At 31.6% G+C, this 24,743-nt stretch overlaps 2 protein-coding genes across 4 annotated transcripts in view; one reads left to right on the forward strand and one right to left on the reverse strand.

Moving 5' to 3' along the window:
• LOC114325376 (nuclear cap-binding protein subunit 3) overlaps positions 1–4,552 on the forward strand; it is a 34,680-nt gene extending 30,128 nt beyond the window's left edge. Inside the window, exons 6-8 of the mRNA XM_028273440.2 lie at positions 144–299; positions 1,510–1,836; positions 4,283–4,552. Coding sequence (XP_028129241.2) covers positions 144–299; positions 1,510–1,836; positions 4,283–4,454 — 655 coding nt within the window. The 3' untranslated portion in view covers positions 4,455–4,552. The remainder of the gene's footprint in view (positions 1–143; positions 300–1,509; positions 1,837–4,282) is intronic.
• A 12,950-nt stretch (positions 4,553–17,502) lies between these two features.
• LOC114325347 (E3 ubiquitin-protein ligase UBR5) overlaps positions 17,503–24,743 on the reverse strand; it is a 69,269-nt gene continuing 62,028 nt past the window's right edge. For all 3 annotated transcript variants that reach the window (XM_028273418.2, XM_028273411.2, XM_028273407.2), the window contains 5 exons: positions 23,056–23,199; positions 19,540–19,873; positions 19,204–19,351; positions 18,917–19,147; positions 17,503–17,900 (listed from right to left, as the gene is read on the reverse strand). In XM_028273418.2, coding sequence (XP_028129219.1) covers positions 17,688–17,900; positions 18,917–19,147; positions 19,204–19,351; positions 19,540–19,873; positions 23,056–23,199 — 1,070 coding nt within the window. In that variant the 3' untranslated portion in view covers positions 17,503–17,687. The remainder of the gene's footprint in view (positions 17,901–18,916; positions 19,148–19,203; positions 19,352–19,539; positions 19,874–23,055; positions 23,200–24,743) is intronic.

Below are 24,743 nucleotides of genomic sequence, written 5' to 3' on the forward strand. Positions count from 1 at the left end.
CATACACTCATTACCGGCAATAAAAGAACAAAACTTAGCGCTTAAATTACGAACCCAAAAAGCATGTTTTATTATCACAGGCAGTTGTTTACGATACGGAGGCACAAGATCAAAAAGTTTGTCATCAAGACGGTTTTTTTCAGATCGCGACAGATCGTGTTCGCCATCGATAGGGATCCTGTTGAGTTAAGAAGGGACAGGAAAGAGAACATCAAGTCTGATGTGCGTTCGGTGTTGAATAGGAGAAGAGGACGATCCCGATCGCCGTATGAGCACAGAAGAGGAGAACATTCGCAAAGGTTTGTATTTAAATTATATTTTACGGTACATCTTGTGTTTGTTGAAACAATCGGGATGTTTCCCTATTTAAATAGCCTCCGTATAAGGTGTTCTATCTTCTTCATCATGTGCCTCATCCTTTAAGAGGCTACAGTAGCGATCAACAGGTAGCAACAAACGCGGTCCAAGATTGCGGCTGTAATTTTGAATATTTTGTCGAGATATTTGGCACTCATCCTCAGTTGTTTCCTCATTGCTGAGTGTCGTGATTCCCTATAGTACCTTGTCTTTATATCAATATTGAAAAGTACCATTACCATACTATAATTTTTATATAACATTCCCTATTTGTAAATTTATTAGTTTTCGAGATATTTTCATTTTTCGGAACAAAATTATTAATAATTATTGCGGGTCTAAATCTTTCCAAATTTTAAATAAGCCATGGCTGAATAACTATCTAAAACTTACAATTTACGATTACTGATTATCAATCTGTAATCAAAGTTGGCTACAATTTTTGTTAGGTATTAACTTTTATTACTATCTATTATTTATAACGGATCTACAAAGCTTTACCCCACTGACCAATCACACTATATGGATAAATCGATTCTTTTTTAAATTTCAAACTATTTTAAAAATGTGACTAATGCAATGATATTTTAAATTACGTTAATAAATCGATATTTACAAATTGATGGTGCCTCAGTGGCAGATCGAGAGGTCCCCAGTTGGAACCCGGCTGTTGCGTATCTTTTTTTAATTGTTTTAATAAATAATTAAAAGTTTATATACTTAAAATTATATATACTAGTTTAAACAACCGTGATATTATAAAAAATACTATTTTATACTAGTGTAATTTTTTGAATCCTAATTATAAATATCAGTTAATACACCTACTAAAAATTCATATTTTATAAGTTAATTATTCTTTCCAAACATGTTGTGTTCTATACATGTACAATAACAAAACCGTGATAATATAATAAGTTATTTTTTATTAGAGTGTAATTTTTGGAATTTTAAGCATTTTATCGTTAAATCGTTTATCGTTAAATTATTTTATATTCTTTCCTATAAATACTTTCTATAAATAAAAAAGGTTTTATTATAAAAAAGTTTTTTTATAAAAGTGTAACTATTTTCTACTAAAGCTTGTTAAATATGATTTTTTTATAAAAATATTCTTATCGTTTTACTAATTAAGAATTTGATTAATGTTAGACACCGAGCAAGAAGCCCCTTACGCAGAGAGGAATCCCCCGTTCGGCGACGTTCGCCGTTACACAGAAGACACGCTACGCCCGAACGTACCGTCAGATACAACAGATATTCTAGTAGGTACCAGGAGTACGACCACTCGGACCAAGATGACGCCGACGGGAAACCCAGAAGTAAAGTGGCGGTGGTGATAAAGAAGCAAAAACAGCCGACGGTGGCTTCCACGATCTGGTCCAAGACACAAGAGAGCGACAGCGAGGAGAGCTCCAGCTCCGAGGAGGAAAGCTCGAATTCTGAGGAGTCCGAAAGTGGTAGTTCCAGTGAAGAAAGGTAATTACATATCGCCGGTCCGGGACAAGAATGACGTAACTGCAAAAAGGACAAATTGTTCAGGAGAGAAAAAAACAATTTTTAAATATTTAAAATAGGGATTAAATCAGGAGTAATCGTCCAGGAGCATCGGTATGGCGTTTATTCTTACAATGATTGCTTTTATTTTTATCCCTATTGGTTTGAATTTCATTGTCTTAATTTAATACCCCCATTTTCAACCCTATCTACAGTTGCGTCATTCTTAATCTTAAAATTTTTCTCTACAAAAAACCGATTTTTAAATGTTTAGTATACCGTTTATTCTTACAGCGATGGCTTTTATTTTCATCACTAGTGGTCCGAATTTCATTATCTTAATTTATTCCCCCCCCCCCCCCATTTTTAACCATATTTACAGTTGCGTCATTTTCATCTGAAACAAGGTATAAAATGGTGCGTATTTCAATATCGACGCAACTACCATGTAGTGCCTCAGTACATAGTTACAGTTCTGTCGCTTTTGTATCATCTGTACACAGTATTTTAGAAGTTATTAATGCAATACAAATTTGCAGTTACGTCATTAATGTTTTATATTTTGAGAACTATTTCCGAAGTGGAAATCATAACGTCAAATAATAATAATAATAGTCTCCCGTTTTATACCGCTAACGCGTCTTTGAGATTGTAGCAGGCTAGTCTGCTATATCTAGGGCCTACGGTATACAAGGAATGTAACAGGACCATAGTATAGTATAGTTGATCCAAAAGATGGCATAACCCAGACATCCAAAGTGAAAGTTATCCTTCAACACCAAATTGTTCTATATGGTCCACACAATGTCCAGAAAAAAGTCACACCATTTTGAGCGTCGGGTTTGGGGGGGAGGGGGGAGAAATCGGTAAATTCGTTGTTTTTTAAGTTTTTCCCCAATATTACTAAAACTATGCAGTTTAGCATGAACAACCTTCTATACAAAATTGTTCTACATTAAATTTGAAATAAAAAAGGTCCTATGAATAATCTTTCTAAAATGAATGGTTATAAAGTTACGGAGGCAGTATAGTATAGCTGGTCCAAAAAAAGGCCTAACCCAAACATCCAAAGTAAAAGTTTTCCTCCAACACCAAAGTGTTCTATATGGTCCACATATTGTTCAGTAAAAAGTTACACCATTTTGAGCGTCCGGTTTGGGAGGGAGATGGGAGAGAAGCCGGTAAATTAGTAGATTTTTTACGTTTTTCGTCAATATTTCTAAAACTATGCTTTAGCGTAAGCAATGTTATATACAAAAATGTTCTACATGAAATTTAACACAAAAAATGTTCTATACATAATTGTTATAAAGTCAACGGTTCCAGAGTTACGGAGGGTGAAAAGTCGAGGTTTTCGATACTTTTTATATTTTTTGGGCAATATTTATGATATAACTATACCAAAAACCCAGACATCCAAAGTGAAAGTTATCCTCCAACACCAAATTGTTCTATATGGTCCACATAATGTTCAGAAGAAAGTCACACCATTTTGAGCGTCGGGTTTGGGGGGAGAGGGGGGAGAAATCGGTAAATATAAAAAGTATCGAAAACCTCCACTTTTCACACTCCGTAACTCTGGAACCGTTGATTTTATAACAATTATGTATAGAACCTTTTTTGTTTTAAATTTTATGTAGAACATTTTTCTATAGAACATTCCTTACGCTAAAGCATAGTTTTAGAAATATTGACGAAAAACCTAAAAAAAAACTACTAATTTACCGAATTCTCCCCCATCTCCTCCCCAAACCGGACGCGCAAAATGGTGTAACTTTTTACTGAACAATATGTGGACCATATAGAACAATTTGGTGTTTAAGGAAAACTTTTACTTTGGATGTCTGGGTTAGGCCTTTTTTTGGACCAATTATACTATACTACCTCCGTAACTTTGGAACCGTTCATTTCAGAAGGCTTATGCATAGGGCCTTTTTTATTTTAAATTTAATGTAGAACAATTTTGTGTAGAGGGTTGTTTATGCTAAACCGCTTAGTTTTAGAAATATCGACGAAAAAGGTAAAAAACTACGAATTTGCAGATTTCTTCCCCCTCTACCCCCCAAACCCGACGCTCAAAATGGTGTGACTTTTTTCTGAACATTATGTGGACCATATAGAACAATTTGGTGTTGGAGGATAACTTTCACTTTGTACGCCGAGCTCGATCATTGCCTTCCATAATGTTGCACGATTAATTGAATCATAAGCCTGTTTGAAATCTATAAAGATCCGATGCACGTCTTGATTATACTCCCAATACTTTTAAAGCATTTGCCTTATTGTATATCATTATATTATATCAATAGTCGATCATCCAGGCCTGAAACCACACTGGTAGTGACCAACTATTTATTCGGCGTATGGTAGTAATCTTTTTAATAAGTAATTATAGTACTTTTGTTACCGATAATGTTTTATTTTTTAGCGAATCAGAGTCAGAGGAATCAGATAGCGGATCTTCATCGTCCGAAGAGGAAGAAACGCCAAAAACGCGGAAAATTGCAAGACCGGGTTTCGACTACAATGCTGTGGGTACAATGAAACCACCGAGCACTCTCAGGATCACGATGGCCAATGATAGGTATAGAAGAGATTAAGAAGAATTAAGAGTGTGAAACAAAAAAATATGTACAATTTGTAAATTTTTAAAAGTCTTTATAATCGTAACTTTGTAGGAATAAAATGTTTTTGTAAGTGTTTTTGTATTTATTGACCATCGTTGCTGGAAAGAGAATATGGGAACGAAATAAACGAAACAGAAACTATCCGAATAGCCCGATCAGGGAACAAAAAATTTTACGAAAACCTTCAAAAAAATAAAGGAAGAATGACAATTTTGAATAGGTAGTTGAAATTGTCTATTATTATATAAGAAAAAGTTTACAATTCTACATCCCCTCCATTTTACAAAATACGGGGAAATACGGGGTGAAAAATATTTTTCCACCTACCTCTACCGAAAGTATACTTTTCCGGACCTGATTGTAGGGACGAAAGTTATACTTTTCCTCCCTAGGGAGGAAAAGTAAAAGTGACGTCATGGCATTTTATTCATGAAATATAACTTATTGACGCTCTGTACAATATCTATTTTCTATTACGTATGTATCTAGACATTTTAACGTTTATTTATGAAACACAATGTATTTTGCAGAATGGTAAAAAACAGTAAATTGTTATTTTTATTTAACAATGTTTACATTAATAATTTGACTTATATTTGACAGTTGACATTTATATTGTACCTACTTGTTAGTTTTAGTTTTAATAAATTTTGTTGGTTACTTCCATAAATTAAGTAAAAATGAAAAAATGACTTGTTATTAATTTGAGGAAGGTGGAAAAACCATATGTATAACAAGGGAGGAAAGTGCTACTTTTCCTCCCTTGAATGATTACTGCCCTCCGCTACGCGTCGGGCAGTAAACTTCATTCTCGGGAGGAAAAGTAGCACTTTCCTCCCTTGTTATACAAATAGCTATTCTCGGGAGTGAAAAAATATACGTTCAAACTAGGCCCGGAATTGGATAAAATGACTAATTCTAAGCAACTTTTGTTCTGTAGAGTTTTTTCACTATAAAGTGTTTAAAAAAAGGTTTATTTTTGTTTAAAAAAAAAAACTTCTAACATTACAAATAAGTGAGTTACGCTCAAAATATTGTTGGTCCCTTTTATTTTTTTGGTACAAAAATCGCGAAAATCACCCCCTAATTAGCTTCCCAAATAAAATTAACCGTTACCGCTTCACAAGTTACTTTGCTTTTATATTGTTTATATTCTCTATAAGTTTCATTGATTCAAAGTGCTCATTTTTGAAAAAAATTGGATTTAAAATAAAACATGTTTTTTTAATTTTGAAAAAAAATTGGAATTGTTCATGGAATTAACTTAAAAATTATTAGTAATACCAAAAATCTTAAAGAGTAATAAAATGTACGTTTTGCTCTTCTGAATATTTTTGTTTTCTTAGAAAAAAATTGGTTATGCTATGGCTGTTCAAAATTTGCCAAAACTCGTGATTAGTTACTCGTTCAACCCATTTTAACTACAGCTTTTTCAAAAATAAGCACTTTGAACTGATGAAACTTACAGATCATAATATAAATAATACATAAGCAAAGTAACTTGTGAAGTGGTAATGATAAAATTTATTTGTGATACTAATTAGGGGGTGATCTTCACGATTTTTTTACCAAAAAATAAAAGGGATCAACAATATTTTGAGCGTAACTCACTTACTTTTAATGTTACATTTTTTTAACCAAAATAAACCTTTTTCTAAATACTTTAAAAAAGTTAAAATGAATTTTCCCCGAAAAGTTCTCTGTTTTTGGGTTATTTCACATTGAAATATTCGATTTGGAATTTGATGAAGAAAAACTTACTTTTCATTAGCTACAACTCTACTTAGTATAAGGGTCGAACGGAGCCATCCATTCCTTAGGTATTATTCCAGTTCTATATTGTGTTAAATCGATATTGTTTAGTATGTACCAAATTTGTGAGTGTTTATTTCGAAAAGTAATGAAAACAACGAGAAGAAAATTAGAGGCAAGGTGATTAGATGGACTTATAGAAAATCTTAAAAAAATACAGAAAAAATTATCAAAACCCTTTCTAGCCCGATCAAAGAACAATCTGACCCAAAAAAAAATTAAGGAAAGATGAAAATTTGGGAATAGGTAGGTATTATTATATAAGAAAAAGTTTACAATTCTACAAAAAATGGAGGGGAATACAACCCTCTCGAAGGTGAAAAATATAAATTCAAAATAAACCCGGAATTAGATAAGATGACTAATTCTAAGGGCCGGTATTTCAATAGCTACTTAAGCTTTTGCTTAGCTAAGCCTGTGTCAAAAGTTAAGGAGAAGCTTAAGCTGGGTGCCGTATTTACATCATTCTCTTAACTAAACTGATGCTCAGCTGTAAAGTTAATTGGTTTGGTACCTCTGAATACGTCAAAGTGCCAGAGCTAACTGGTCTGAGGTAAAAACCACTACTGTTGACATTTAATTTTATCTTGTCATCTTGTATCAATGTTATTTTTACTTCACTTAATTTTGTGTACATGGTACATGTGTTTTTAGTTTATTGTCTATATTTTCTCTGCTTATATTTTTATTGTTATTTTGCATAAGCAATAGATCCGTCTTTGTAATTTTGTTTATTGAATATATTCCTTAAAATGTCAAATTGGAATGTAAGTTTATTTTTGTAAAATAAATATACCTACCAATAGTTCAGAGAAATAAGGAAAAAAAATATCGTGTTGGTGACACATCCCCCTCCAGGCTAAAACCAAATTTTTCGAGTAATATGGGCATCTATAATAATAACCTATATGTTTCCTGCAGCCGATTTTGATGATATACATAGTTATAAACAAATGAAGATCAAAAAACGGTAAATTTTCGCTTTTTTCGTCTCTTACTAAAAAATTGGGCATTTTAAACAAATTTGAGAGTGAGAAACTCATAAACCGTATAAAAAACTTCAATATGGCGTTCGCTGAATATGTCTATCCTTATTGGTTACTTAGAAAATTGCCAAATAAATAATAAATTTTGAGTTTTTATAAATATTCATAACTTATGTAAAAATTAACTTAGAACCTTCTGATTACATGGAATGCTGAGACTTATGGTGCTTAAATTACACCCTAAATTCCAAAGCAATTGGTCAAATAGTTTAAAAGTTATTTAATTTGTTTATCCAAAATTAATTTTTTTTTCAACACTGTAAGTCAGAAAATGATGAAGTTAGAGTAATATTTTGGATAGTTTATGAAAGAAGAAAATTTACGGTATTAATTTAATTTAAAAAAAATGACAAAAAATAATTGTAGATATTGCAAAATAATTTTGCAAAAACATGTGAATTAATAAAATGGGGGGGCTAACTTTGTCCCTAAATGTCCTAGAACAGTTGTTTTTCTTTCTAAATGTGTATAAAAATTCAGTCTTTCTAAATATGAAAAAATAATTTTTCTACGGGTAACGGTTAAAAAGTTATTCTAATTGTTTATAAGTAAACAAAAAATGGACATGTTTTTGCAAAATAATTTTACACTGTTTAAAATTATTTTTTGTCATTTATTTTTAATTAAGGTAATAGTATAAATGTTCTTCTTTCATAAACTGTCCGAAGTATTATTGTAACCTCATAATTTTCTGACTTATAGTGTTGCAAAAAAAATGAATTTGGGAAAAATAAATTAAATAACTTTTAAACTATTTGACCAATTGCTTTGAAATTTAAAATATAATTTAAGTACAAGAAGTCTCGGCATTCCGCGTAATAAGAAGATTCTAAGTTAATTTTTACCTAAGTTACGAATATTTATAAAAACTCAATATTTATGATTTATTTTGCAATTTTCTAAGCAACCAATAAGGTTGGACATATTCAGCGAATGCCATATTGAAGTTTTTTATACGATTTATGAGTTTCTTACTCTCAAATTTGTTTACAGTGCTTAACTTTTTGGTAATAGACGAAAAAAGCGATAATTTACCGTTTTTCGATCTTCATTTGTTTATAACTATGTATATCATCAAAATCGGCTGCAGGAAACATATAGGTTAATAATACAGATGTCCATACTACTCAAAAAATTTGGTTTCGGCCTGGAGGGGGATGTGTCACGAGAAAAACCTTATTTCTCTGGACTACAAGCATTGTAGAAACAAACAATTTTCATGTGCCTACACCTTCCAAAAGTAGTAAGAATTTTAATAATCGTTATTATTATTAATAAATTAATAGATTATTATTTAATAATCCAATAATAACGTTATTACTTAAAAGTTGGTTTTCAAAACAACTCTATAATTAATAATCTATAGAAATAACCTCAAAAAACAGAAAACAAATTTTAAGCAAAGGCTTAAACCAACTCCCGCGCGAGCTTAAAATTATTTGGTTTAAGACTAGGCTTAAGCCTCAAACTGAAGTGGAAATACAGGCATCTAAGCTTAAGCAAAGGCTTAAAGTAAGCTTTGGCTTAAGTGAGGTTGGAAATACCGGCCCTAAGCAACTTTTGTTCTATAGAGTTTTTTCCCTAAGTGAATACTTTTTGAGTTATTTGCAAGTGAATATTTTCATTTTTAACAGAAAAAAACATGTTTTTGGACGGTTTTTCGGAGATAATTCAAAAAGTAAGTATTTGAGCGAAAAAAATATTCTTAGCAAAATATTTATAGCTTATAAAAAACTGAAAAAAATGGTGTATGCTTGAGGTCTGTAGACCCAGTAGAAGCTAGTAGAGTTGTAGACCTCAAGCATACACCATTTTTTTCAGTTTTTTATAAGCTATAAATATTTTTGCTAAGAATATTTTTTTCGCTCAAATACTTACTTTTTGAGTTATCTCCGAAAAACCGTCCAAAAACATGTTTTTTTCTGTTAAAAATGAAAATATTCACTTGCAAATAACTCAAAAAGTATTCACTTAGGGAAAAAACTCTATAGAACAAAAATTGCTTAGAATTAGTCATTTTATCTAATTCCGGGTTTATTTTGAATTTATATTTTTCACCTTCGAGAGGGTTGTATTCCCCTCCATTTTTGTAAAATGGAGGGGATGTAGAATTGTAAACTTTTTCTTGTATAATAATATCTACCTATTCTCAAATTTTCATCTTTCCTTTATTTTTTTTTGTCAGATTGTTCTTTAATCGGGCTAGAAAGGGTTTTGACAATTTTTTCTGTATTTTATTTAAGATTTTCTATAACTCCATCTAATCACCTTGCCTCTAATTTTCTTCTCGTTGTTTTCATTACTTTTCGAAATAAACACTCACAAATTTGGTACATACTAAACAATATCGATTTAACACAATTTATAGAACTGGAATAATACTTAAGGAATGGATGACTCCGTTCGACCTTTATTCTACTTCCAAAAAAGGCAAATACAAAGGAATGCAACATATCGTACGATATCATTGATGATTCATGTTCTAAAACTATTCTTAAAAATAATCTACAATAGGATCTATAGGAAATTAGACGTAGACATGAAGTAACACTCAGATGGGATTCAGAAAAGGGCTGAGTACAAGAGAAGCTCTATTTGCAATGAACGTTCTCTCACAAAGATGCTTAGACATGAACCAAGAAATTTACACCTGTTTTATTGATTTCGAAAAGGCCTTTGACAAAGTACAGCATGAACCACTAAGGCAAGTTCTAATAAACAAAAATATAGACAGCCGAGATATTCGAGTTATATGCAGCCTAAATTGGAATCAAACAGCAAATGTGAAGGTTGAGGGTAGGCTAACAGAAGAAATTCAAATTCGTCGAGGAGTCCGACAGGGATGTATCTTATCGCCACTTTTATTTAATCTGTATAGTGAAGCTATCTGTGTCAACAAGCACTCGCGGAAGAAGATGTTGGTCTGATAAATGGTGAGACGATCAACAATATAAGGTATGCTGACGATACGGTTCTCCTATCGGGAGCGCTAGTAGAACTACAACATCTCGTTCAGTCTCAATATATACTGTAACAGCTACGGCTTGAAAATTGATTTGAAAAAAACTAAATTTATGGTAATCGCGAAATCAAAGAACATCAGAGCTAATCTTGTAATTAATAGACAATACAGCGATTGAGCGTGTGTCCTGTTATAAATATCTAGGTGCCTGGATCACAGACGATACCGATCAAACAAGAGATTAAATGCAGAATAGAAATTGCTAGATCAATCTTTAATAGAATGAGCAAACTCTTTTGCAATCGTGATATCAACATAAAGTTACGAATACGAATGCTGCGGTGTTGTCTTTTCCACCCTTTTATATGGAGTTGAAGCTTGGAAACTAAAACAGTCGACCATAAAAAACATCGAAGCATTCGAGATGTGGTATTATAAGGCGCATTCTCAAAATATCATGGATGGTCCGCGTCACTAACACGTATGTAAGTACTCCAAACTTTAGACAAAAGATGCGAAATTATAAATGAGATAAAAACTAGAAAGATGGAATACTTGGGGCACATTATGAGGGGTGAAAAATACGAACATTTAAGAAATATCATGCAGGGGCAAAAGAAGGGTGGAAAGAAGAAAAATATAGTGGCTTCGCAATATCTGTGTGAATGGTTCGGGTGTAGTTCGATTGAACTTTTTAGGCGCGCTGCTAACAAAGTCGCAGTGGCCATGATGATTTCTAAGCTAGGAGTGGTACGTGAAGAAGAAACAATATCGGGAAAACAGATAATCTTGTACTCCGTACTTTATACTTTAACTTATGTGTCAAGCTTTTGTTTCGTGCATAGTCTGTCAAATGTTTGATAAGTCATTTTTTGTAGTGTATTTGAAAATTTTCTAGATTTTATTAGTGGGTCTTCATATTTTGATAATCATTTTAAATTGTTTTCCATTATAAAGTTCGAAATTTTGTTAAATCTGGCTACAATGCTTCCCTTTATAATCGTGATTTCTAATTCTAATTTTCAGTTATCGCAAATAACTGATCTGTTCTCATATAAAAAGTGACTAATACAATGACCCACCTCTACGTTTTACTTTGATTTTTTGTGATGTTGCATGTGATTTTGTGTCATGCAAATACTCACGTATTTGCATGACAGTACGATGAAAATTGCTTGATCTTATACTAATAAAATTATAATTTTTCAATATAGTCTTAAGTCAATACATCCTTTTTAGTAGATCTTTCAAAATATTAATCTTGATTTGACTTCTTCCTCTTTATAAACAATTCGGCTTATGCATTGCGGATTGATACCTATGCCAACTATAGTCCAAGTAATGAAGCTTAAAATAGGACAAAACCTCGCAATTTTTACAGAATGGATCGATTTGCTTGAAAATTTGAAAATAAATTGTGGATAGTCCAAGAATCAAAATCTATATGCCAAAAAAGGCGCTTTTACCATGGGGGTGGTTGCCACCCCATCTCGGGGGTGGAAATTTTTATTATATTTTGACCGCAAGAGTTGGTAAAAACATTCATTATAAGCAAAAAACGTTCTATACATTTTTTAAATAAAATTAATAGTTTTCGATTTATTCGCTACCGAAAGTGTTAGTTTTATATCGAAAAAATCAATGTTTTTAATCAGTTTTCTGCTAATAACCCAAAATGTTTTCGTTTTATCAAAACAAGTTAACCTAACAAAAATGTACCTTTTGAAAAAATAAACAAACCGTTTTTTTTTATTTTCTTTAAAGCCAATAGTAATCGAGCTATACTTTATTATATGTTGGCTCTTCTTCGTCAAATGGTAAATATTGCAGTTTCCAAGTCAAAGAACGGGAAAACTATGCATTTTTCGCGGATAACTTGTTGAAACTAATTTAAAGTATTTAAAAATATGTATCTCCAGAAACAAAAAAAAATCTCTAGCTAAAAAAATTAAGTGATTTATAATAAAAAGAATGTCAGTCCCTATTTTTTTCAGCAAACAACCCCCTAATCACCACCCTAATTAAAATTTTTCATTGATCTGATTTGATTTTCTTAATTAACGTATTGTTAATAGGTTCTAGAAGTTTGATCGGCTTAGAATGATTAGTTTAAAAAAAAGGAGTTAAAAGCGAATAACGAGTTTTTGTAGTTTGGTAAAAAATGCCCTTTTCTTCAGAATAGAAAGATTAGCATCAGAGATACGTAAAAATATTTAAATATGAAATTGTAGCTTATTTAATTTCCAAGAACTTGGTTTGCAAAAAATTTTTTACGGCAAAAATTGAGACAACTAAAACTTGTAATATCATGCAAAAACCACCTTTACCAACCCTTTCAATACCACCTCTTTTTGTGACTGATAATTTTAAACGAATTTAATATTAATAGCCTCATAGAAACCTACAAAATTATTTGTTAACGAACTTTTTAAGATAAAAAATTAAAAACTTACGTTTAAAAAATCAATACATTTTTTTGAAAAAAAAAAAGGAGAAATCCAATTGGAAGCATAATAATGTAAGTTAGCGGTGTTTTTAGTCATTGGCCTTATTCATTTTTATTTATTTATGTATTATTAATAGAATCTAGAAGTTTGACTAGCTTAGAATGATTTGTTTTTAAAAAACTGAAGTTTAAAGCGAATAACGAATGTTTGCAATTTGGTAAAAAATGCCATTTTCTTCAGAATAGAAAGATTAGCATCAGATATACGAAAAATGTTTAAATATGAAATTGTAGGTATTTCATTCCCAAGAACTTGGTTTGATAAAATTTGTTCTACGGGAAAAATTGAGTGAATCGTAAATGAGTATACCATCGAAAAACATTGATTTTTTAGATATAAAACTAACACTTTCGATAGCAAATAAATCGAAAACTATCAATTTTATCAAAAAAATGTATAGACCATTTTTTGCTTAGAATGAACGTTTTTATCAACGGCAACCACCCCCATGGTAAAAGCGCTTTTCGGCATTATATAGATTTTGATCCTTGGACTATCCACTACTTATTCTCAAATTTTCAAGCAAATCGATCTATTATGTAAAAATTGCGAGGTGAAAAGCTTCGGTTCCTGGACTACTATTGGGCTTTTCATCGATTATTTGTTTCGAGCTTCCGTCATGTGTCACATACCTAATATTAATATATCTACGTCATACGTATTTGGTTTGGATCATCGGTATATTATACCAATAACGTAGATATATTAATATTATGTGACACATGACAGAAGATCGAAACAAATGACTGTGAATGAAAAGCCCTGTATGGATGGTTGTCATTCCACCGTTTGCGCGGTAGGCCGATACTTCTTTCTACCGATTGGTGATTTATTTCTTGTTATTTTGACCACACGTGTTTCTCCCATTCTGCTTATGTGGTTATTCCATTCTTTTTTCTATTGAGTGTCCATTCGTTTATACACTGTACGCTACATTTTCGTCTAATGTCTTCACTCCTCTTTGGATCCCTCAGCGTATTTTCTGTAATTCTTCTCAGTACTCTCATCTCTGCCGTTTCCAGTAGTCTTTGTGTCGAGGCTGTCAGGTCTTGTCTCCGATCCATATGTTGTCAGTATTGGTCTTTACGCCAGCCAATGGGAGCAAGAATAGGATATTACCTCCGAATTCTATCCATATACAAAAAGAGATATGGTAGGTGAAAATAGTTTGTTTTTTGGTACATTCTCAAATTGGTGTATTCAACTTGAAATAACAGAGAAACGGTCGATTTTAGGTGTATAATGCTACTAATACCTTTTATAGTGCTTGAAAAGACCTTTAAAATGAACTATATTAAAGGTCCATTACATAAAAACTAAGCGAGATATGCTGCAAACAAAATTGATAACTAATGTATTTTAAGAAAAAATAAGTAATTTTAACCCCCATCCACCAAAATGTAAATGCATCGTTTTCCTTCCACAATACCTTTTATTATAGTGTTATTTCTATGTTCAAAAAGTTGGACGGGTTTAAAATGAATGGTTTTTGAAAAAAAAAAAAGATAAAATTATAGAGAGCATTTTTAAATTTTCTTAAAAATCTTCCTTTTTCTCCATGTAACTTGCGATAAGAGATACAGTAACGAAAAATAAGAAGGAAATTTTTATCTGAAAAAGCCCTACATTTTTGTGTAGTATCTTTTTTTCGTATCTCTTATCTTTTTCGAGTTACATGGAGGAAAAGGAAGATTTTTAAGAAAATTAAAAATGCGCTCTATAATTTGATCTTATTTTTTTCAAAAACCATTCATTTTAATCCAGTCCAACCTTTTGAACATAGAAATAACACTATAATAAAAAGTATTGTAGAAGGAAAACGATGTATTTAAATTCTGATGGATGAGGGGTTAAATATACTTCCCATTTCTTCTTAAAATACATTAGTCATCAACTTTTTTGCAGAATATCTCGCTTAGTTTGAATGTAATCGACATTTAGTATTTCTCATTTTAGAGGTCTTTTCAAGCACTACAAAAGTTATTTGTATCATTATACACCTAAAATCGACAGTTTCTCTGTTATTTTAAGTTGAATACACCGATTTGAGCATGTAAAAACAAACTCTTCTTACCTACCATATCCCTCTTTGTATTTTAACTAGATTTATGAAGGAACGCATCTCCTTGTTTTTTATAACCTACAGAAATATTTTATATAGTTTTTTTGTTAGATGCATAGTTTTTAAGGTATTCGCAAAAATCCGTTCGAAAGGGTGTCATTTTTCAATGAAAATGGCCAATTTTCAACCACGAATAACTCAAAAAGTATTGAGTTTTCAAATAATAATTATAGAACAGTTTTTGCTTAAAATTAGGTTCTCTAGCCTTTTCCGTGGCTATTTTAACCAAAACAATTTCACCCCCAAGAAGGGGTGGGAACCACCCCCAAGATAAAAGCGCACATCGGCATATAGTAGACTTTGTTTCTTGAGCTATTCCCTACTTACTGTGAAAATATCAAGTAAATCGATATAGTAGGATGGAATTCGGAGCCAAATACCCTCATTGACTACCCTACTTACACTGACTTTATAAATTCTTGACTTTATCTCAGTGTTATGTCTGTTTCGCCATATAGTGTTATTAAGGCATTTTACCAGGCTATTTGCTTTTTGTACTTGATTTTTAACTTATGTGTCCAGGTAGCTGGACAAATTCGAAGGTATTTTATTATATTACTTGTTCAATACTGATGTCATCAATTTCTATTGGATCTTTACTGATTACAATAAAATTGACTTGAACCACATATTTTTTGAATGCAAAAAGCATAAACACCTAACCAATCACCTAATTAAAAGAATTATAGACCAGAACATCCCACTCTCTGTAAATATTCTCTTTATTCTGTCACTGAATAAAAAGAAAATTTTTGACTGTTTGGTATCTATCTTGTCGGATAGTAAAATATTATTGTAATTAGTTATAGGTATTTGTAAAATATGTTTAAAAAAATATTAAAAAAAATAAAAAAAAAATAAATAAAAACATGAAACAAAAAAATAAATAAAAAAATTAATAATAAATAAAAAAAAATTTAAAGAAAAAAATTACTAAGAGGATTTAAACCTCCGCGGGGTTGAATCGGGTTGACATCCTATCGTAGTGACAAAAAAAAACAAAACAAAAAAAACTAAAATAAAATACAAAGAAGAATGCATTTATTTTAATATTAACATTAATATTTTTATTTGTAAAATGTATACACTATGTGTTCTTGATAAACATTAAGTAGTATAATATTTATTAACATAGTATGTACATTAGCTGTAATGAGTAGGTAAATAAGAAGTAAAAAATTGTAATAATATTATAATAACCAAGTTTACTAATTGGCAATATCTTTAATACATTTACTTTTGATTGAGACTGGCTGAATGACCACAGTCCAAGCCAAAAAAAAAAAGAATGTGTGTACTTTGTACGAAGTACTGTTTTGTACTTTGTTTGTAGAAGTTATACTTCTATTATATGATTTCAACGAAATCAATATACTTTAAACAGTTTCTCTACTACTTTCCAAACATTTTTATTAAAACAATACCAAAAATTAAAAAATAAAAGAATAAAACACACACAAACACATTGAAAAATGTCACAAATTATTTCTGAACAATAATTGTTGCCAAAAATTTTAATTAAATACGTATTTTCTGAAAAAAATTATATAATAATATACTTACAATCATAAAATCTATAAAAAAAATAACAGCTTGCTTGGGGCTTGAACCCACTTCACGTCGATCGCGCCGTACGAGAGTCGAAGCGATTTCTAACTACACCACATTCGCGTATACGTCCTGTGGGAATATACACAAACTAAACGTTTACATCATAAACTTTTTGACATTTTGTTTATTTATATGAATTTAATCAAATTATTAGTTTGATTTTTGTCGAATTAAAATACAACAAAATATAGAGTAAGAAAACGATATATTAGATGAAGATTTGTAGAAAGTTTGTTCGTAATCAGATTATGTAAATTAAAGCATTGCCTACTAATAGGTAACTTTATTTTTTTACATTTTCCAAATAGATAGGTATGAAGATAAATTTTTATTGGAATACAACTGAAACATTTAGAATTACGTACCTGCGGCTTTTCAAAACTATTTAAAAAGTCACTATAATTATAAATTTGATTTTATTTCTGTCCTCACAACAATAAAAACTAATATATACAATATTTTTGTTTACCGATAACCTCCATATTGAACAATTATTGACATATACTGTCGGTGTGCGCATGCGCGCAGATTAATAAAATTTCACCCTCAATGAAATCGCGCCTAAAGAAGTATAACTTGAAAAAAATTGTTTTAGTTTTTTGAGATGAAATTTGTCATATTCAATTCTTTTGCTCTTATGTTAAATCTGTGGACTAATCGTTATAGACTATCTTCATATTGGGCTATCAATATTGCGTCTTCGACGTAACAGAGTATTTACTTCTTTGTTTCCCATTGCTTTGACTAAAATCCTTAAGTGTACTAAATATGACACATATGTGGACGACGTAATGTTCTTATAAGATCAATCAAATCCACTGGAAACTTTCCTTCTGCCCCTACAATTCCATTCCTCAAAATATTAATCTTTTTTTGACTCAAGTGGAGTCAGTATGAACATAGACGAGCAACTAGTAATTTTAAGGAAAAGAAAAGGAAAGAAATCAAATAAAAAACAATATACATTGTGCCACTGTATTCGACCTATATACAAAACCTTAAAATAAACAATTTGAAATAAGAATCAATTCACAAATTCCAAATATAATAATATTGAGACACATCGAATAGTCGCCGATTCGAAATTGCCAAAACATAAACTATTATTTTTTTCGTCGCGTTTCTAGTTTCACAATGTTGCCAAATTTACACGAATCCGAAATTCTTGGTTTTGATGGCGAGCAGCAGTTTCTGCCTTAGGACTGTTCTACTGCTGTATAACGGGATATATAGTCGAGATATACATGTGTTTGCCGTGGGCAAATGGGCGTCGTCGGCCGGCCGGATGGTCACTGAAGGCATCGGCTGGAAGCCGTCTTCGCTTGCTGGCAAGGCCGGAGAACCGGTCCAGAAATATACCTGCAATTAAAAGAAAAACTATTAAATTATCAATTGCTTTTCTATATTCAATGTCGAACATTTTGTAAAATGGACACAATGCTATTGTATTTTTATTTTCCTATTATCCTCTCTATTGCACTCTTTTTCTATTTTGTTTCTCTATTATTCTCTCCTCTCTGCTTCTCTACTATTCTCTCTGTCATACTTTTCTTTATCTGTCATACTTTTCTCTCTCTGTCATACTTTTCTCTCTGTCATACTTTTCTCTCTCTGTCATACTTTTCTCTCTCTGTCATACTTTTCTCTCTCTGTCATACTTTTCTCTCTCTGTCATACTTTTCTCTCGCGCTTGTTTCTCTATTCTCTCGCTTGCTCTGCACTATTCTTCAAGTCTCTCTATTTTATCTCTATCGCTCCCTCTTCTACTATGCTTCGCTCTTTTTCTTATTCCATTCGTTCTTCCTCTTCTATTATATTAACTCTTTCCATCATTCCTCGGTCTTCCGAGGCCTCTCTTCGGCCTCGGCCTCTCTATTCTATTTATTCCTCTTAATATTGATCTTCTTAAATACAATATTAATCGCAACATATCACCTATTGCTCCCAATTATCTGTATTACAATTTTACTGCCACTCTACCTCTATGTTATTCTGATCGCTCCCTGATACATTTTTGTTATAGTATTTGTTAAGAATTTCTTCATCTCATCCAGTTTAAATACAGATTTACACTGATTCACCTATTTTGGGTCTATGTATTACATCATTTTAATGTTTTTACTCGATCTTTATACATAATATATTTTCACTTATCAGTACCAGGCCTGGATCCCGCATACCAAAAAAAAGTTTATTAATAGCAAGTTAAAAATTTGTTAATAGTTTAACTGTGTCTAGTCGGACAAACTTTGATGTACGGGAACAGTGGAACAGGGGAAGTTTTAATTTCAGCTTGCTATTAATCAACCTTTTGTTGGTACGCGGGATCCAGGCCTATACTGCATACACGATTCTTTGTAAAAATCGTAACTTACCAAATCCTGTCGTTCAATGTGAGTCATCTTCTCGACGATAGACCATAGCCATCTCTTAAATTTCACTAGTCGGTCGCTGTTTTCACCAGATTCGTCATTAAACGAAGTATACGAAATTAGAACGGCTACGTTGATATCTCCTACTCCATTTAGGAGAAGTCGTAAGTCTTCAGCTGTCAGTCCGTCCAAGGAACCTTCCGGAAGGACGTCAAAAACTCCAGTTCTAATATTCTGAAAACAAACCAACAAATGACAAAGCTATCTTTCAATGTATAAGTATAACTTACCTCTATAGCTTTCTCTTGTACTTTTATCATCCTATAATTGGCATATTTCCTAACATAATCGTAAACATTACTTGAAGTTACTTCGATTTCTTTGCCGCCTGGTATTAATTCTACAGTACCACCTCCTTCTTCTGGACACAGATCGATACTACAACATAAATATATGTTATTTATACTGCCAAAGTCAAGATTTATGGAATTTTGACAAAGAACAATTTCTTCAACCTTATTTTTTCACTTTTTGACGTACAGTAAAGTAGTGACATCATATAATTCAACAGTTTGTCACTAGAATGCACTGAATGTTCTATCTTGTATAGTAGTTGATATACTTACGTGAAGTTAAGATCTAGAGCCGACAAAAAACAGTTACTATCTTTCGTCTCCGCATCAACCACCAATTGCCTCAAAGACTCGTACACTACTGAGTCAAAGAAGGCCAAATCGTGGAATTTAACTGGTCTACCTAGTATGGATTTGAGTACGTGTCTAGTAAGGAAAATAGGACAAAGTTCGTTTTGGAGCAGGCACAGTCCCAACAATCTTCCGACGTTTCTGAAAGCATTCAGCCTTTCAAAAGTCGCTTTTCCTTGTCTGGGAGCATAAAAGCCTCGTTTTCCTGGACAATAGAACAACGGAGCTAGGTCCTCTTCATCTTGAAGGGATTCTTCTGCAATCAAAAAATTAACGTATGTCAAATAATCTACTTATTTCATGAATGGAATTCTCCTCGCGGTGTTAGATACATTAATTTTAATGTGTAAAAATATCCTTTAATAGATAAATAGACCAAATACTCAAAGAATAGTTAAAAACGTTTGTAAAACATTAAGATAATTATTGGTATTCTTATGGCGGTACCAGATTAATTTGTAATAGTCCAAGTGAGTCTCACACTCCTCAACATCCAAAAGAACTTTTAATTGAAGAATGAGAATCTATACGGTTAAAAAATGTGCTATGAAAATGTCTAGAAGAGGTACTAAAAGCATTTTAAGATCGTTAGTGGTATTCTCTGGTGGTACCAGATTAATTTGGAATAGTTAAAATGACTCCCACACTCTTGCGGATTAAAGAGGAGCTGTAACTGAAGAATTAGAACCTATAAATACAAACAATATCATAAAATACCTCAAGAAGAAACTTTTTGTGACACCAGATGAATTTGGATGCATCTCAAAGTCTTCAACCTCTAGAAGAACTTTTAATTGAATAATGAGAATCTATACAGTTAAATAATGTCATGAAAATTGTTAAAAGACGCTAAGAAAGTAATTTAATATCATTCTTGGTACCTATTCTTCTCGTCGTGCCATATGAATTTGGAATATCCCAAGTGAGTATCACACTTTGAGTGTTGCCATGAATGCCATGAAATACATCAAGCAGAAACTTACTGTGGTACCAGATGAACTTGGATGAGTCCAAATGGATCTTAAACTGCTCAATCTCCAATATAAGTTTTAATTGAAAATTGAGTATTTATTTAGTTAATAAACAATGTCATGAAATACACCACACAGAAGTAATTATGAGTTTCAAGCTCTTGGTGATCGAAGAGAAGAGTTAATTGAACAATAATTAGAGTCTACATAGTCATAAAATATAATGAAATACACCAAGGGGTCAATCCATGCCAAGTGGTCCAATATAAATTAAGTTGGTTGCTTGACTATTTTTAATATTTTTTATTTTTCTACCTCTTAAATTTCAGTCCATAGAGAGTACAGAATTCCAGTTACTTTATTTTTAAAAAATTTAGTTTGCCGATGACGGTCATTTTTGTTAAAGCGTATCGATCATTTTCACGGAAAACATGGCTTCGTTCTTTAGCCAATATTTTCATTGAGGTTTGTCCTAGAACAATAAATCAAAAACCAAACTTTTTAGAAAAGTATGCTCTAAAAAAACGGCCTATAGCATTATTTAATTTCAAACTACCCGTAAGGCCTTAAATGAACCTCAAAGTTTGAAGATTTTTTTTGAAAATCTATTTTCACCAATTTCGCAATGAATACAAATTTATACAGGGTGGGCCAAAGAAAAGAGTTCACCTTGATATTTGGCAGTTATTAGCTTTTAAGGGAATGCCGAAACAGGTTGATTTTTATTTTTAAATTCCAATTTTTTATGTATATTTCATACGTCTCCATGACGTATCATCGTCAGTGACGTCATCCACCTGGACGTGATAACGTAATCGATTATTGTTTTAATGGTAATAAATAAGGGTCGTATGTTATCTCATTTGAAAGAGTGTTCAATTTTCTGTTCAGTAGTATAAACAATAATATAATTATTTATACAGGGTGGCCAAAAAATAATTTTTGAATTAAATTAATTGACACAAAAAGTAGAATGTATGTAATTTATTTAACTCAAAATACATTTTATTGGTGTCATAAAATAGAAAAAAGATTATTATTTGGCAAATAAACATTGCTTTTCGCTTAAATTAAATGTTCAAACTATCAAGAGATAAGTGGGAGGCTGTTTGTGATTTAATTTAAGCGAAAAGAAATGTTTATTTGTGAAATAAACATTTTTTCTATTTTCTGACAGCAGTACAATGTATTTTTAGTTGCCACAAGACCCCTATTCCCATTTAAAAAAATCATCGATTACGTCATTACGCTCTGATGGATGACGTCACGTAGTATGAAATATATCCCAAAAAGTTGCAATATAATAAAAATAAAAATGGACCTATTTCGGCATTTTCTTAAAATCTAATAGGTAACTATTGCCAAATATCGAGGTGGATTCTTTTTTTTGGTCCACCTTGTATAAATTTATATTCATTGTGAAATCTGGTGAAAATAGATTAATTTTTATTTCATTAGACAGTTTATTTGAATTTTAATTACCCTGCCCGCAAACGCTCAAATTTTGACCATTTTGATTTTTGACCATTTTTTCAGGCCTATAACTCCTATATGACGTAAGTCTGCAACTTCAAATTTTTACTCCTTTTTCTACTAGCTAGGGGCTAACATTCAGCCAAATTTCAAATTTTTTCATTCGTGCCCATTAGAGATATAAGGGGTCAAACTTTGATATTTTTTAAAAAATTACGTTGAGATTTTTTTTGAAAAAATTCTCAAAAGTCTCAAAGCTCAAACTTTTTTTATTTAAAGTATGTACGTATGTCTTTTCCAGAAAAAAATTACAAACCAATATCGGGTTGCCTTATGCTGTTAAAAAATGCTGAAAATGGAATTTTATCAGTTTACCTATTTAAACTTTGAGGTTCATTTAAGGCCTTAAGGGTAGTTTGAAATTAAATAATGCTATAGGCTGTTTTTTTTTAGAGCATACTTTTCTAAGAAGTTTGGTTTTTGATTTATTGTTCTAGGACAAACCTCAACAAAATATTGGCTAAAGAGCGAAGCTATGTTTTCCGTGAAAATGATCGACACGCTTTAACAAAAATGGGCGTAATCGGCAAACTAAATTTTTTAAAAATAAAATGAATGCAATTTTGTACTCTCTATAGACTGAAGTTTGAAAGGTAGAAAAATAAAAAATATTAAAAATAGTCAAGCAACCACCTTTGGACCACTTGGCTTGGATTGACCCCAAGAAGAGACTTGTTGTGGTACCAGACGAATTTAGATGAGTCCAAAATGGGTCTCAAATTTTTGAATCACTAAAAACAAGCTTTAATTGTAGAATAAGAACTAATCTTATTAAAAAATGTTACGAAATACAACTAGAAGAATAAGTGTTAAAATAATTATTGGTATCCTTCTGGTGGTACCAGAATTTGGACTTGTTCAAATGGATCTCAATCATCAAAAAAGAATTCTTCAGTTGAAGAATGGAAACCTGTAATAGAACAATCTGACTTACCGAGAATAGCGTCAGTAGTTAACTCTGACTGGGAATGTGTGTGGGCTAAGATCATCTCTACAGCTTCTTCTACCTTGCTTCTCAACGTTTCGTCAGATGCTAGCAATAGTAAAAGCTGCGCAGGTGACAATTCTAAAAGCATACCTACAAAAAAATGTATGGTGTAAATCAGGTTTTCAAATTTACTTCTATTAAAAAACATAAATTAACTACAACTGTACAGAAATATCTGAAATCTCGAAGGTGACTCAGGTAGCAAATCAAGAAGAGGGGCCTTCAGTTGACCGCGTTGGTGCAAAGAGTAAACATCCGTTTAAAAGGAATTGTGCACAAAATTAGTGATTTTCCGACATTGCCAGATAAAATCTTCGAGTAGTTGTTTATTTAGAATACATTTAATTTAGAATACTTCTACCAGAAATTAACGCACCATCTTAAAAATTGGTCATTTTTGATGATTTTAAGTGATGGTCCGATTGTCTCCGATTGTCCGATTGATGGAAGTGATTTTTTTAATATGTTATAGCAAATAGTATGGACTGTAATTCATACAACTCTTGACATTTCCCATTACATTTGAGGAAGCAAAAAAATAGCGCCATCTAGGCGGTCTACGGTGATAACCAGAGCAATCTAACCTTACATTTATAAAATTGCTTTATTATTGTTTTTGTATAAGTGTTTGAACTATTTTTATTTTAATTTAATTTAGCAAAATTAGCTTGTTATTCAAAAATTTATAAAATTAAATTTGAATGTTTACGTCAAATTTTACGTTGTCACAACGTAGTTTCACCGCAAGCCGACAGTATCGCTAGTGGCAACGTGCTTCAAGATTTCTGTGGGAGTTGGATGTATTACAGTCAATAGTATTTGGTTATAGCCTTATTCTTTAACAATATCGCTGTAATAATATTTTTGCTAGACAGGTAAATTGTCATTGTATACCGGGTGTAACAATCAAACTGTGATTTTTTTTCTCAAAGTTCGCGTGACCTTGAGGAATATTCTAGCATTTTTAAAACACTGAAATTAAAACCCAACTACAGCCTCATGTTTTCTTAACATTCTGTTTTTTGATTCATTCGCTTATGTTGAATAATAAAAAAGTTCGATGCTTTAACAACTAGCCTTGTTTTTTATCAATACAGGGTGTTTTTAAATAAGTATGGCAAACTTTAAGGGGGAGTAAACTGCTTGAAAAAATAATGGCAATTTGCTTTATAAAGGTATGTCCGCATATGCTTCGTTTCCGAGATACGGGGTGTTGAAATTTTTCTTACAAGCTGACGATTTATTTATTGCTCTAAAACCGGTTAAGATAAGCAAATGAAATTTGGTAAATTATAAGAGGTAGTTATTGCGAATTTTTTTATATAAAATTATTCAGAACAACATAACATTCTTAATTGTATGTAAAAAAATGCACAATAACTACTTCTTAAAACCCACCAAATTTCATTTGCATATCTCAACCGGTTTTAGAGCAATAAATAAATCGTCAGTTTTTAAGAAAAATTTCAACACCCCTTATCGGAAACCAAGCACTTGCGGACGTACGTTTATAAAGCAAATTGTCATTATTTTTTCATGCAGAATTACCCCTTAAAGTTTGCCATACTTTTTTAAAAACACCCTGTATTAATGAAAAATAAGGCTAGTTGTTAAAGTACCTAACTTTTTTATTA

The sequence above is a fragment of the Diabrotica virgifera genome, chromosome 4, assembly GCF_917563875.1.
Source record: "Diabrotica virgifera virgifera chromosome 4, PGI_DIABVI_V3a".
Lineage (NCBI taxonomy): Eukaryota > Metazoa > Arthropoda > Insecta > Coleoptera > Chrysomelidae > Diabrotica > Diabrotica virgifera.